Raw genomic sequence first — 15,674 nt, 5'->3', positions numbered from 1 at the left:
TTTTTTTTTTTTTTTTTTTTTTTTTTTTTTTTAAGAGAGAGAGAGAGAGAGAGAGAATTTCTTTATTTTTTGGTTTCTGCAGACACAACATCTTTGTTTGTATGTGGTGCTGAGGATCAAACCCTGGCCGCACTCATGCCAGGCGAGCGCGCTACCGCTTGAGCCACATCCCCAGCCCCTGCTACCTATAGTCTTTAATTGCCACTGTAACTAAAGTGAAATCTCAATGTAGTTTTGATTTGAATTTCTCTAATTGCTAGTTGTGTTGAACATTTTTTTTTATGTATTTATTGACCATATTTCTCTGTGAAGTGTTTCTTCAGTTCCTTTGTCCATTTATTTATTGGGTTATTTGGGTTTTTTAGTTCTTTATATATCCTGGAGATTAATTCTCTATCTGAAGTATAGTTGACAAAGATTTTCTCCCATTCTGCAGGCTCTCATATCATGGAACATAGAAATTTTTATCTCAGGGTATTAGTATATTCAACATAGTATATACATAGATTTAGAGAGCAACAGATTTAGTCTTGGATTTAAAGCAGTGTCACACCTCCCTTCAAAACTTAATTTGCAAAGTACCCCATAAAAATGGACACAAAAAAAATTGGTGAAAGATTTTACAATGTCATAATCTTCCTATATTAATAGAATGATAGGTGAGCAGAAGGATAGGATAGAATGCTTCTGGTTGTGGAAAAAAAGTGCTATTATCAGTTCTCTATAACTCTGGACACACCTCTCAGTGTATTTAATGGTATAATTAATTTCCTTGTTATTTTTGTGAACCAGTAATAGAGGGACAGGTATCCCAAAATCACATAAATAACCTTAGAGTTCTTTTGAGTCCATTAATCAAAGTTACTAATATGATTTATATAATAATTTTAAGTTATGTCAGTATGTATATTGATGTAGCTTTTAAATAACACACACACTGCATGCAATAAGGATTAAATGATTTTTTTTTCCCAAGAATTTGTCTTTGTTTTCTTTCAGTTGAGCAGTCCTGAGAGCAGCTTGACACCACCTCTTTCAACCAACTTGCATCTAGAAAGTGAGTTGGATGCATTAACGAGCCTGGAAAACCATGTGAAAACTGAACCTACAGATATGAATGAAAGCTGCAAACAGTCGGGGCTCAGCAGTCTAGTTAATGGAAAGTCTCCAATTCGAAGCCTGATTCACAGGTCAGCAAGGATTGGAGGAGATGGCAGCAGCAAAGATGATGACCCAAATGAAGACTGGTGTGCTGTCTGCCAAAATGGAGGGGATCTCTTGTGCTGTGAAAAGTGTCCAAAGGTCTTTCATCTAACTTGTCATGTTCCAACCCTTCTAAGCTTTCCAAGGTACTGGTGATATAAATCATTTTTGTTTTATGTTGTCATAAATTAAAAATATAGCAAAAAGTTTTTCAGGGCAAAAAGCCCGTTTTTGTTTGTTTTTGCAATAATTGGGATTGAACCCAGGAACTCTCTATCACTGAGCTACATTACCACTCCTTTTTATTTTTTATTTTAACAATGTCTCTCTAAATTGCCAAGGCCATCCCTCAACTTGAGTATCTCCTTCCTCAGCATCCTGAGTAGCTGGGATTACTGGTGAACGTTACCACACCTGGCTACAAATGGCCTTCTTAACCAAAACATACCATTTCTATAAGACAGAGAACCTATTATTCCTTTAGTATTAACTTAAAGAGTAGATGTCATCTCCTGGCCTTCAATTTATACTCATTGTAAGCAAATTTGGTAAAACTCCTAAGATGGAGAAGAGCAAGGGAATCGGTGAGCTAGAGAAAGTCTGTTTGCTTCTGAAGGTAACTTGTAAGTTTAATTTTTGAGGTTGGGGCTATAGCTCAGTGGTAGGGGACTTACCTATTATGCATAGGTCCTAGGTTTGATTAAATTAATTTTAAATTTTATTTATTGTTCGCATTGTGGGGATCTATCTCACCCAGGGCCTTGTATCTGCTGATAAGCACTTTTAACGTGCATGTTAGGCAAACACTTTACCACTGAGTGGTAATGTATGTCTAGCCCCCACCCCACAATTTTTTTTAATTTGTATTAATTATTAATGGACCTTTATTTTTATGTGGTGCTGAGGTTCGAACCCAGTGCCTCACACATGCTAGAAGTTCTAAAAGTATTCTACCACTGAGCCACAACCCCAGCCCCAATTTCTTTTTAAATAATAGTTAAGTCAGGAACAGAGGTGCTTGCCTTTAATCTCAGCAACTTGGGAGGCTGAGGTAGGAGGATGGTAAATTTTAAGGCTAGCCCCATCAATTTAGTGAGACCCTGCCTCAAAACAAAAGGGCTGAGGATGTAGCTCAGTGGTAAAAGTACCAAATAGATAGATATATACTAGATGTATGTATCAGTATATCTCTGAATCTATAAAGAGAGAAGAAGAGAATAGAAATGTGAATGAATCATTTTGGAATTTATAGCTTGATAGAAATCCTGTTAAAAACAAAATATAGGGCTCAGGGTTGTGGCTCAGTGGTGGAGCTCTTTCCTAGCATGCGTGAGGTACTGGGTTTGATCCCTGGTACCACATAAAAATAAAACATAAAATACAGATATTGTGTCCATCTACAATTAAAAAAAATATTTAAAAAACAAAAAAAGTATAGACCTAATCCCACTGGCTGAGGAGTCTGAGGCAGGAGGAGCACAAGTTCAGCCTCAGCAACTTAGGCCCTAAACAACTCAGTGAGAAAAGGGTTGGGGATATGCTTCAGTGGTTAAGTTCAGTCTGGTAAAATTGAACCAGGTTCAATCCCCAGTACTAAAAAAACAAAAACAAACAAAAAAAGATACACAGTGTGTGTCTACATGCTTGTACTTACAGATATGTGTTTGTATTTTCTGTCTTTTGATTGGCCATGAAAAAAACTTGTTTAGTGCATGCCAAAACAGTATAAGATACCTGAGGAACTCCATGTCTTCTACTCTTTTTTTTTTCTTATTCGGGGACTAGGTTCATGTTATGGTACTATGGGGACCTGAGAGAATTGGTCTTTGGTCTTATACAGCAAATACTTATCATTTTTGTGCTATGACTACATAGGCCCATTTACTGCAGTATTGCCACTTATATTTTCCCTGAAGGTAATCACTTGAAGGATGAGTTGGAATAGTTTGGGAGTAGGAGGGTTTCACACAGTTTTCAAAATTGGAAACTAAAGAAAACAAACTAGAGACCTGCATCCAGAGAACTAGGGTCTCTAAAGCAGACTTTGATATAATTACTTGGACTGATTGCCTGTTTCCCTGTTTAGTGGGGACTGGATATGCACATTTTGCAGAGATATTGGGAAGCCAGAAGTTGAATATGATTGTGATAATTTGCAACACAGTAAGAAGGGGAAAACAGCACAGGGATTAAGCCCCGTGGACCAAAGGGTAAGTGTCAAATATTTAAGTTGATTTGTTACTGAGGATTCTGTAGTTACTTGTTGATACATCCTTCTTTTTTTTCTGTGTAATGTACAGATAGGCTCATAACCTATTGCTTTATAATCTTGTCATCTGATTGCATCGTTTATGACTTCTGAAATCTTTGTTACTAACCTTGTGCTTCAGACTCTTACATTCAACTTTTTTTTTTTTTCCTTTTCCTTTGGTGGTATTGGGGATTTAACCCAGGACCTGTGCATGCTAGGCAAGCATTCTACCAACTGAGCTATATTCCCAGCCCTCTATATTCAACTTCTTCAAACTTACCAGTTTGTCCCAGTGAAAATCTTTTTTTTTTCCCCTTGTAGTCCTGGGCATCAAACCCAGGTCTCCTCACCCATACAGGCAAATGTTCTTCTACTGCTGAGCCACATCCACAATCCCCAACAAAAATCTTGATTTCTAATCCCTACCTCAAAAAACAAAAGCAAATAACATTAAAAACTGCACTCAGACCTTCATTGTAATTTTTTTTTTTTTTTGGAGGGGGATGGGGGGTATTAGAGACTGAACTCAGCGGCACACAACCACTGAGCCACATCCCCACCCCTATTTTGTATTTTATATAGAGACAGGGTCACAAGGAGTTGCTTAGCACCCCGCTTTTGCTAAGGCTGGCTTTGAACTCCCCATCCTCCTGCCTCATCCTCCTGAGCTGCTGGGATTACAGTTGTGTGCCACTGCGCCCAGCATGTTTTCCATTATTTAATGGCACCACCACTCACCTCTTGCTCAGACTAAAATCCTATTAGAAATGAAAAAATACTCAAACATGACTTTTCCTACTTACGTCACTATTGCCACCCTAGACATCTATCATAATCTCTTTCTTGGTCTCTCTTGTTTTTGGTACTGAGGATCAAATCCAAGAGCACTTTACCACTGAGCTACAGTCCCAGTTGTTTATATATATATATATTTTTTTTTTAATATATTTATTTATTTATTTTTCGGTGGACACAACATCTTTGTTTTGTATGTGGTGCTGAGGATCGAACCCGGGCCGCACGCACGCCAGGCGAGCGCGCTACCACTTGAGCCACATCCCCAGCCCAGTTGTTTATATTTTTATTTTTTTATTTTGAGACAGAATCCCGCTAAGTTGCTGAAGTTGACCTCAAATTTATGATCCTCCTGCCTTAGCCTCCCAAGACACTGGGATTATAAATGTGTGTCACGGTACTAAGCCTATCATAATTTCTTATCTGGGCTTTTATTATAACTTTGTAACTAAACTCCATTTTTCTACACTGCATAGTGTTCTTTAAAAAAATAAATAAATAAACAATTCTGTTACTTCCTTTCCTTGCTTAAAATCCTCAAAACAGTTTTTCATCATTTAAAAAATAAATCTAGAGCTCTGTCCTCACTTCAGACTTCTGGTGATCTAATCTGTAGTCTTATTTCCAGAGGCAAAATATCTGCCACATAGTTCTCTGATCAAGTTTGTTTGTAATCTGATACGCACATGCGCGCGCGCGCACACACACACACACACAAAATCCTTTCTCCATTATCTGAGGAGGAAGTATGTGTTTAAAATGTATAAATTAAAGAAGTTGAAGTAAATAGAAAACTACAAATATAAAATGTATGTCAGTGTCCTGACTATGAAAAAAAAAAGAGTTTGTAATTAGATTGAGAGACAGACAGGTTTTATTTATTTTGAACCTGAATGGAGTCATTTGAAGAAAGGAGATAATGTTTGTTTCCTGCCTCAGAGAATTATAATTGGGTGCAATAGTAATCGGTTACTTACTTTTTTATTACCAGGTAATATATGTTTTTGTACAGAGCAATACATTTTGCTTTTATGACTCACTTTCCATTTGTATAAGTAATATGAGTTGAGAAAATCTTATATTAGAATAAAGACACTTCCTTAAAGTAGAGACAAATGTAATCTCAGTTAAATTGGAAGCAAGGAGGTTTTCTTTGTATGTGATTCAGTTGACTTGGATAGCTATTTTGTAGGAGGTTGATGTTCAGGGTTTGTTTGTTTGTTTTTTTCCCCCAATAATATTTTGTAGTGATATTGTTCTCATTCTCAAGAATGTCTTATTAGGTGAGACAAATACTTCACATGTCTTCCTTTTCTTTTTGGGGGCCAGAAATGTGAACGTCTTCTGCTTTACCTCTATTGCCATGAATTAAGTATTGAATTCCAGGAGCCTGTTCCTGCTTCGGTGAGTTGTGCACCTTAATACTACCTGCCTAATGAAAAATGTCTCATTGAATAGGACTGTGGGTTCTCTTATCTTAGTCTGGACCTGTATTGAAACTCAGGCTTCTTCAATAAGCTCCTCAGCTTATCTAAGACACAGTATATTCTGATACTATTTACTTTTTCACTTGATCTCATTTTTTAATTCCTTTCCTTCCCTTCTCCTCTTCCGTCTTCCTCCCCGACCCTCTCTTTCATAAAATTTATGGGGTTGTGGTGTGGTAATTTAATACATATATACTATTTCTTACCTAATTAGGTTATTCTAAGGATTATAATCAATATAAAGTGTTTAGCATAGTACCGGATAACATAGTGGGTATTTATTATTTACAGTTTAAAAAAATTTGTTCTCATGGTTCTGGCAACAAACAACTCTGTAACTCTATAATTAGGTGAAACTATACACCTTTCCTTTTTAACTGTAAAGTGGGATTATTAGGCTAAATTATTTCTAAGATTCCAGTTCTATTCTTTACCTTGGGTAAAAATCAAACCATGTAAATATTAATTGAATAAAAATATACAGTTCAGTCTTTCACACTGGCTCTGCCATCATGAGCCTTCTTACACAGTCAAGATTGAGGAAAAAAACACTGGAGAAGTTTTGCAGGTCAGTGCTTTTTGTTTATTTTACAGGTGACTATTGTAAGGATAAAGACAGAGGTTCTCAATGCCTAATAAGTGGGATAAGAATATGTTGCATACATTTTATTTGCTAGCCCTCTGTTATTGAATATTAAGTGATAGTTTATAGGATAGACTGAAATTAATTTTAAAGCACAAAAGGTCTAGACATAAAGATGGTGTTTTATACAAGTAGTAGTCATCTGATTCTAGAAAGTGTTTCTTTTCAGTTTAGGGATTTCAAAGTAGCAAATGACTTTCATTTTTTTTAATCTTTTCATGGTTGCTCTCTGTTCACTTATTTCACAAGGGTAGAAATATATTTGGCCTTGGACAAAGTCAGAAGAATACTAAATGGTTAATACATTCTTTTATGTTATAACAATTTTTCTTTCAGAGTTGCTGAGGTAAAACTTATAAGTAATAATTTCTAGGATGTCTTCTATAAGACATCATATTCTAATCATAACATTAATCTATTTTGTAACTTTTCTCCTTTAGAAAAAACAAACTCTTTAGGAGTCATAAACTGCTAATGAGCCAAATATGGCCTTAAGAATACTGGTATAGGTGGGCACGATGGCACACACCTGTAATCCCAGCAGCTCGGTAGGCTGAGGCAGGAGGATTGCAAGTTTAAAGCCAGCCTCAGCAAGAGGGAGACACTAAGCAACTCAGTGAGACCCTGTCTCTAAATAAAATATAAAATAGGGCTGGGGGTGTGGCTAATAGGTTAAGCGCCCCTGAGTTCAATCCTAGAGTCCCTCCCCCACTCCACCCCACCCCACCCTATCCCCCCAAAAAGAATACTGGTATAGGGCTGGGGTTGTGGCTCAGTGGTAGAATGCTTGCTTAGCATGTGTGAGGCACTTGGTTTGATTCTTAGCACCACATATAAATAAATAAATAAAATTTAAAAAGTCCATCGACATCTTTTTAAAAAGAGAGAGAGAGAGAATACTGGTATAGGCTGCCCCTGCTGGTTGCTTACTTTCTATGTCTACTTATTATTAAAGATTTGTCTTTGAATTCCATAGCCGTGGAGATTGGCATATATTTTGCAATAAGATTTGGTTTTTATTATATAATTGGCAGAAGATTTAAAGTATATTCACTATTCTCCAATATATCCACTATTAATGTGATGAATATGCTATGCATTTTAAAACTAAATCAGTTCGGCATTTTAGAAAATTCTTATCTGCCCTTATTTATTTATTTTAGATACCAAACTACTATAAAATTATAAAGAAACCAATGGATTTATCCACCGTGAAAAAGAAGCTTCAGAAAAAACATTCCCAACATTACCAAATCCCAGATGACTTTGTGGCTGATGTTCGTTTGATCTTCAAGAACTGTGAAAGGTTTAATGAAGTATGTTAGCTTCCAACCTATAGCATATTAATTTTTTAGTTTTTGTTTGCTTATTTGTTTTTTGGATTTTGTTTTACCTGAAGGAGTTTTCTAATTTGATTAAGACATTTTTCCTGCTTCAGTCCCGTCAAAAGTAAAAATTGATTTTATTTACAGCTCCAAAGAAGAAAGTTTACTGTGTATAATTTGGAGTATATAATTAATATTAAGAATGTTATTGAATATCCCTTCCTTTGAGGGTTGGGTACAGAAAAGTAGCCCGCAGTTAAGTAGATTTTGTAGGGTATGGTTATGAATAACCTGTATTTTGGATACTTATAGAAAATATATATGTACTCATGTTCTTGGATTTTATTTTTAACCACAGAAATGTAGAACCTTAAAATCATGAACATATCTTTGTTGACTCATCTTGAATAATACCTTGCAATGTGTAATGATGAGTTACTGATTTCAACAATGTTACCTTTATTAATTTTAGGATTTTGTTGTTTTTGAGGATAAGAATGAGTTATATACACCTCAAGAAGAAATGTGTTACATAACATTTTGTATTTATCTTTGGGATAAAATCAAAGCTACTGTAGAAGTTTTCATTATAGGAAAAGAAAATGGAATTGGATAAGAATCCGTAAAATCTTTATAAAGATTAATACTAGAATCTTTTTATTGCTGATGAAATTTGGGTGCCATATGACTTAGTAAAATAAATCACATTGAGTCAAAGTCTACTGATAGTTTCTGGGGGCATCCAGATGGCATTTTAATATTAAAAACATACAAAATCTTTATGAGTTTAAAAGTCTAGTCACCTTTATAGCAATATGCCACAGAGTAAATTATTAAAATCTCACTAATATAAATTTTAAAAATACAGTCCCAGTTTTTTGTCTTATTTTTAATTAGTTTTATTGCTTTCAGATAAATGTGGTTTTATGAACTATAGTTGACAGAAAGACCCAGTTTACCTACTTAATTTTATTACCATATTACCTTAAAGATAGAATCTGGTTGTTTTTCTCTTGAATAGATTGATATGTTCTGACCAATTCCTGCTAAGATTAACCTCACTAATTTAGAATGAGGCAATTATTGAGGTTTCACAGTAGCTTTAGTAACAGAACTTTGTAAAGAAAGTGGTTCCTTGTTCTATAGAATTTTAGAAGGCACTTAATCTGGTTATAGCAATTTGTTCTCCCTAGTATGGCTGACTTTCGTCACCAATCCTGTGCAGTCTCATAACTTTAGAAAGGATTATAATTTCCCTTTTTTTTTTTTTTGACTCTGGTGTCCTTTTTAGATGATGAAAGTTGTTCAAGTTTATGCAGACACACAAGAGATTAATTTGAAGGTAAGCTTTTCAGACCATGCAAACTTGGTGAAGGAATATGCATTACCAATAGGTGAATATTCCTATCTTTTGCTTGCAGGCTGATTCAGAAGTAGCTCAGGCAGGGAAAGCAGTTGCATTGTTCTTTGAAGATAAACTCACAGAGATCTACTCAGACAGGACCTTCGCACCTTTGCCAGAATTTGAGCAGGAAGAGGATGATGGTGAGGTAACTGAGGACTCTGATGAAGACTTTATACAGCCCCGCAGAAAACGCCTAAAGTCAGACGAGAGACCAGTACATATAAAATAAAATGGCATGAACTTAAATCAGTTGTTTTAAAAAAAGAAAGAAAGGAAAGGAAAGGAAAAAAAAAAAAGCCTTTTATTTAAGTGTTGCTGGAATATCCTGCCTACAGTGGGCACCTCCTTGAAGAAGCTGATAGCTTTTATACAGTATTAGCTTGAAATAATGGACAGAAAACATTCTTGTCAAGAAAAGGGGAGAGAACTCAATTTGCAACTTTAAAGTAAAAACAAAAAGTAAAAGTGAAATGACTTGAAGATTTGTTACTAACGAGGATGATTCTCTGATTATTAGAAATTGCAAATGTTTATGATCATGTGGTATTGATTGGTGCAGGATACTGGGTGTACAAGTAAACATGTAAGGCTCATCTTGCTTGATGAATTGTTTTTTTGAATTAGAGCGCAGTTATTTAGACAACTTTTAAGCCTCCCCCCTACACATACATTAACATACTTTGTTGTTTTCTAGTGAAAAATCAGTGTAACTCAGATTCCACTTTAATGTCAACCAGGTATAAATTGAATCATCATGCCAATATATATTTTTTTCTCATTTTGATGTTGTTGGGCCTTAGTTTTTTCAATTGGTTTAAAGAACTCAATAGCAATTTTATTTTCTATTGATATTTAGGGTCTAGGAAACATGACCATTGATCATCATTTAATCAACTTCAGTGGTCTACTGAAGTAAGTATGGTAACTTTTCAGTAGTGGATCATATAGAGTTATAGTAGTCATTTCCAGAAAACACTTCCACACAGTTGTACTTCCCAGTCACATCATCTGATCATACAATTATTCCCATGAAAGGCAGAATGTTTGTTTCAAAATTAATCTAGTTTTCTGTACATTTGAATTTGAGAAGGTGACAACTGGCTCTTATCCAGTCTTCCTTCATATCAGTTTTCTGATAGACCACTATTGGCACACAGTAATCTGTCAACTACCAAATGTGTAAAATTTTCTGTATTTCACTTTGTCTTATTTGTAAATAGTGAACTAAAACTTCTGGCAGATCAGCAACATTTGCTGAGCCTGTTTTTTAAGCTAATGTGTATTCTTACTAATGTTCCTATCAAGAATGGATTTGTAATATATGCTGTCTATTTCTAATGTTCACATTCATATTTTGAGGTTCTATCTTATTTTAATAGAGAACAGACTTCTCAAACTCTTCAGAAGCAGCTTATTATTGAAATATCAAAATATTGAAATAAACCCGGTGGGGTTAAATTACTCATCCGTCCACCAAGTGGGACATTTGCATGGACTTGGGGGCTTAAAGGACTTAGAAGAGACCTGTAAGTAAATCCTAAAAATGAGCCAATCCCCACTTGAATGGTTACTGGAGTAAACCCACCTTTGCTACCCTGATTATAGTACTTGAGGCAGATAACCAACGTGGCTCTGGTTCATTTTTCTTCTCTTCATCTGTGATGCTCAGATTCAAAATGTGTGTTCTAGACTGTATACAGGCTTCTCTTTTGTTGGATTAAAAAACTTTAGTCCTACTTTTGTATGGACACATTAGAATATAAAGTGACCAAAATAGAAGAATTTGCCATTAAATATTTTTCAGACGTCAGCAGATTTGTGGCAAATCACTCACCTTTTTAAAAATACAGTTTAAGCAATTCAGACCATAGATTACTCAGATTATTTGACATAATTGTCTAAGAAGCAAATATTTTTAGTGCGTATTGAATCAAATAAAGTGCTCTAAAGAAATTATTATACAGATTTCTTTGGGTTGTTTTTCTTTCTTAACAAGGAAGGGGTGGGGGTAAACAGGAATATGATTCAGACCTTCTAATGGTATATTTAAACAGTACTAATTTTATTTTGCTTCTTTCATCTCTAACTTCTTTTTAGCTTCTCCATTTTCTTTTCATTGTAAATTAGGCTTTTAAAAAATATAGACTAAACTATTTTATTATTTCACTCAATTTTCAAATTCCTAAGAAGAGGGTTTTAAAATTTTTTGAATTTATTTTATTTTTTTTGTAAGTGGAAAAATAATTTTAAAATGCTTTTTACCTCTGCCTACTCCCCCTTTTCCACAATATCCATGATTTTAATAAGTAAAAATATATCTAATGGTACTTTTTGGAAAGTATGACTTCATTTTATGAAGTTCTGATATTTGAGTTCTGATGTTTTGTATTTGCTTTTCATATGAATACTTTTCAAAATTCCTGTGTAGATTCTGTCAAATGAAGGTAAAAGCAAATTTTAATTAAATACTTTTAATAATTGGAACCCTAAAAGATAATGTGTTCCCATAAAAACATTTTCATGTTAGGTAGATTCCCCCCCCCCTTTGTTTCTTTTAATTTTGGAGTGGTTAAGCCAGTCAGTTAAAAAGCCATATAAAATAATTAATGTCAGCATTTAGTAGGCTCCATTTCTATTAACAAAGATTATTTTTACTGCTGAGGAAGTAGTATTAGATTAATAGCTGTCAATAAGCCACTTTTACATGGAGATATTCAGTTTAAATTTTATTAAAATTTTTTTTTCTTGCACGCCGATCATTGTATTTCTAACCTCATTTGTCCAGTTCTAACATAACTGTGGTTACAGAGTATTAATGTTCAGTTAAATGTTTTTCCTATTAATTTATGTTAAAAGAAATACTGAACTCCTGAAGGCAGTTGTTATCCTCACATTTCTATTCTTTTTTTAAGAATTTATTCTAGTATTTTAGGTTTGGAGAAAAGTCCACCTAACAATGTTTCCTTAAAAGCTTTCAAAGTTTTGGCCACAGTTCAGTTTATTTCTCCCATCAGAGAAATGAGAACAAAGTGTTCTTCAATCTGTTCTGCTGACCCCCATTTTTTTTTTTTTTTTTTTTTAGCACTTGGCTCCACTGATTCACTGGCCTAAGGAATTGCTGTATAAGGTGCAGTGTGTGAAAGTTCCAAAGTATGATTAGATTGTAGATTATGCTCTATACATCAAACCATCACTGAAATGAGAAGGCATTAGATATACTATTGAAATTCTTCTTTTGGGAATCAACAAGTTGGTTTTTTCTAACTTCTATTTCTTTCATAAGGGAATTTTAGATAATTTTAAAAGTCATTTAAATTCTCATTTGTTTTCTCGTAAAAGATTTTGAAATTTTTAGTTAATCCAAAGAAATAATGCTTTAAAGTGTGCAAATTGTAGATTTATCAATTACCTCAGCAGGTATCCTGCCGTTTAATTATTAGTGATTAGTGTTGATAAGCCAGTAGATTCAAGTCTTCCGACTATGCCCTTGGATTGTCTCTTACTATCCAAAATGGGACTAGATGCTGTTGCTCCCTTCTCCCTTAGCCTTTATACTCTACACCAATTCACATATAACACATGAAACAAAGATATCATTCCTTGGACTGACGAGATAGCTCAGTGGTAGAAGTGCCCCTGGGTTCACTCCCCAGTACTGCCCATCCTACCCCATAAAAGAAAGATCTCATTTCTTGTCAGAACCAGCACTGCTTATTTGCCTGCTCAACACTGGATCATTGAGTAGTTTTATAAAATCTGCCCATCCTAAATCCCTTAGTTAAAGCAATCGTTTTAAATTTGCATCATGAACTCTTAATTTTTGCACCTATATTTATTATCTGCTGAAGGTGATTCAAGATTTTGAAGGTGTATTATAGTTGGATCATGTATCAGATGTGGATGTTAATTTTTTTCTCCCTCCCAGTTATCTTCTCCTTGATAAAGCAATAACACTGCTTTAAGTCTGTTGGCTAATAGCATGTCATAATTCTCTTCTGGATGGTGATTTTATAGGAAAGTTTGTATGCATATCACCCAATCTATCTTTTAAAAAAATTAAGAAATTTAAATGTATGCTGGAGGTAATAACAATATATTGTGGCATTTTATTTTAAAAATTGGGGAAAGTTGCATATTTTTTTAAAAGTAGGTGTTTGAGTAAAAAAAAATTGAAGGTACTTTTTTAAGGAAAAAATTTATATGCCACAGTTTACATAGACATTTCAGATTTCAACATGTACTCTTGAATATAATGGCTTCTTTTACTTGGCCAAAAGCATGTCTTACTTGGTCAAAATGCATTTCTTCCATCTTGGTTTCTTATGTTTGCTTACATGGTTTTTTATATATTTTTATTGTATCTTAGAAACAAAATTATCTTAAAGATTAGTTAATTTGGGCACATTTGTCATATTAAACTACAGGATATATAAAATTAAGTTTAGCCCTTTGTAGCAGTGATCTTTAAAAATTGAAAATTCTATTTTAAATTCACCAAATTCACATGTGGGAAGGCACCAAAATGATTTTGCAAGTGCCATTGCAATATTCCCATTCAATTGTGGCCTAAATTTCATTCTTAAGAATGAAATGCATGTCTGCTCCTGGTCTGAAAAATGTAGGCATTTACTATGTTTTAAAACAGCAAAACATGTATATTAGCCTATAAAACAAAGATTGTGCAATTGGAAAGCCTGTGATTTTTCTATGTAGACATACCTACACACAAGGGTTAAATTCACAGCCTTACTCTAGTTCCTTGCATCCAGTATTTCAACTGGTCTCCTCCCCTCTTTATTATTATTACTATTACTATTATTTTTGCACATAGTTAACTACCCTTCAATATGATTCTTAAAGAAAAAGTGCTGTTTCTGTGGTATTGTATTCTCTAAATGATCATATTTAATTTTTTTAAACAAGGTTGCAGTTTCTAATTGTTCTGTTCCTGTGTTTTTTGCTGGTGTGTAATAAGAGCAAGTTTTTTCTTTTCATGGTTATTTAATACATTAGCTGCCTGTAAATAATTCTTGTTATAATGCTCTGGAATGTGTTGTAGAAGTTGTATTAGATTAGTTTAAAGCCTTGTTTGAAAAACCACATTGTTTTGGTTATTTCTATTAAATTAGAAAATTGAAAACATTTTCAAATGAATTTCTTTTTTTTTTTTCCTCCCCTCTTCTGTGAGTTGGGACTTCATAATTCCAATTCATTTTAAAAATGTGTGCCAGGCTCTGGAGATAGAGTTGTCAACAAGATAAAATATAAACCTTGCCTTATAGTATTTAGACTCTGTTAGAATAAAGAATGTTGTGATAGAGATTAATACAGAAATAGTTGGAATGCACAGGGAAGGATCTAATCCAAACTTTGATGTCAGGGAAGTAATCTCTTTCATTCATAAGATAGGTCAGTGAACCAGCAGAGGGAGTGAAAAAAGATTGTAACTTGGAGTAGTAAAATAAACTGAATAACTGAGCAGGATCCTCATCAAGTAGTGTGCAAGAGATGTGAAAGTGTTTTGGCCTCAGAAGTATGATGGGTTCATCCTTTCTGGCAAATAAATTCTCATTTCTAGTCAAAAGGCCAGTAAAATATTTTCAATGAAATTTTTTTTTTTTTTAATGTTTTGGTCTTAAACCAAACAAGGACTCCACTTTAACTGTGAAGAATGGGTTATGGGGAAGCATGGAGCTAAAGACAAACTTGTGGGCTATAAATAATCCATGTGAGCCTTAAAACTAGCAATCTGGCAGTGGAATGGAGAAGATAACTGTTGAATTTTGGGATATGTTGAGTTTGAGGTACTGAAGGGAAGATAAGGTGCAGGTGTTCATGGTCCTGGCACTTATGAGAGATCCCTGGACTGAAGAAAGCTGTAAGATCCATCTGTTGGGAATCGTGCCTATTTTTATTCTCTGGTAAATATGCTTCATGGTAGGCATTTAGTAAGTGTATGAAGTTGAGCTAAGAACATAATAGCTGGTAACTCATGCAATTTAAAGTATATTTTCTACAAAATTTATATAATGAGAAGAGAATTATTGAAAGAGCAGAGGAAACAAAAGAAGTAGAAAAGGAAAGCGCTATAAAGACCTATGTTAGGTGGGAAGAAAGACTGATAATGGAACCTAAGCTAAAGGGGTTTCAAGAAGGGGTGGTGTAATTATAAAGTGGCTATTGAGTTTAGCTGTGACAAAACCATAGATGACCTTGTTAAGAGCTATTCCAAACAGAGCAGCAACAAGGGGTCTGTTAATTAAATGAGTGAGGCATGGAGGGAACAACTGAGTGAGCATACATTGGTTTTCCAGCAATTCTGGCTTTTAAGTTTTCCTTAGGTTAAACAGAATTTACACAGCCATGAATAGCCAAGTAAAACATTCAAGTGCAAATTTCTAATCTGGGGGATTTTGTATAGCCCGAAATCCCTGGGTTTTAACTACCCATGAAGTTTTAATTTTAACCCTAGTTTTTACAGTTCTCTTAAGATCTGGGTTGCACTTGGCTTGTTGTGAACATGAGGATAGTCATATCCGGTTCATGAAATTCATATAAAGATGAA

At 34.4% G+C, this 15,674-nt stretch overlaps 1 protein-coding gene across 2 annotated transcripts in view; it reads left to right on the top strand.

Annotated features, from left to right (window-relative positions):
- Trim33 (tripartite motif containing 33) overlaps nucleotides 1-14,251 on the top strand; it is a 73,485-nt gene extending 59,234 nt beyond the window's left edge. Inside the window, exons 14-19 of one of the 2 annotated variants that reach the window (XM_015502147.2) lie at nucleotides 1,000-1,349; nucleotides 3,290-3,413; nucleotides 5,579-5,653; nucleotides 7,543-7,695; nucleotides 8,996-9,046; nucleotides 9,126-14,251. In XM_015502147.2, the coding sequence (XP_015357633.2) occupies nucleotides 1,000-1,349; nucleotides 3,290-3,413; nucleotides 5,579-5,653; nucleotides 7,543-7,695; nucleotides 8,996-9,046; nucleotides 9,126-9,338 (966 nt within the window). In that variant the 3' untranslated portion in view covers nucleotides 9,339-14,251. The remainder of the gene's footprint in view (nucleotides 1-999; nucleotides 1,350-3,289; nucleotides 3,414-5,578; nucleotides 5,654-7,542; nucleotides 7,696-8,995; nucleotides 9,047-9,125) is intronic. The other variant, XM_048814544.1, reaches the window with a different exon arrangement.
- The last annotated feature ends 1,423 nt before the right edge of the window (nucleotides 14,252-15,674 follow it).

Source organism: Marmota marmota, unplaced genomic scaffold (assembly GCF_001458135.2).
Source record: "Marmota marmota marmota unplaced genomic scaffold, marMar, whole genome shotgun sequence".
Taxonomy (NCBI): domain Eukaryota; kingdom Metazoa; phylum Chordata; class Mammalia; order Rodentia; family Sciuridae; genus Marmota; species Marmota marmota.
Note: the sequence above shows the minus strand (reverse complement) of the source record. Positions and strands in the feature narration are given on the sequence as shown.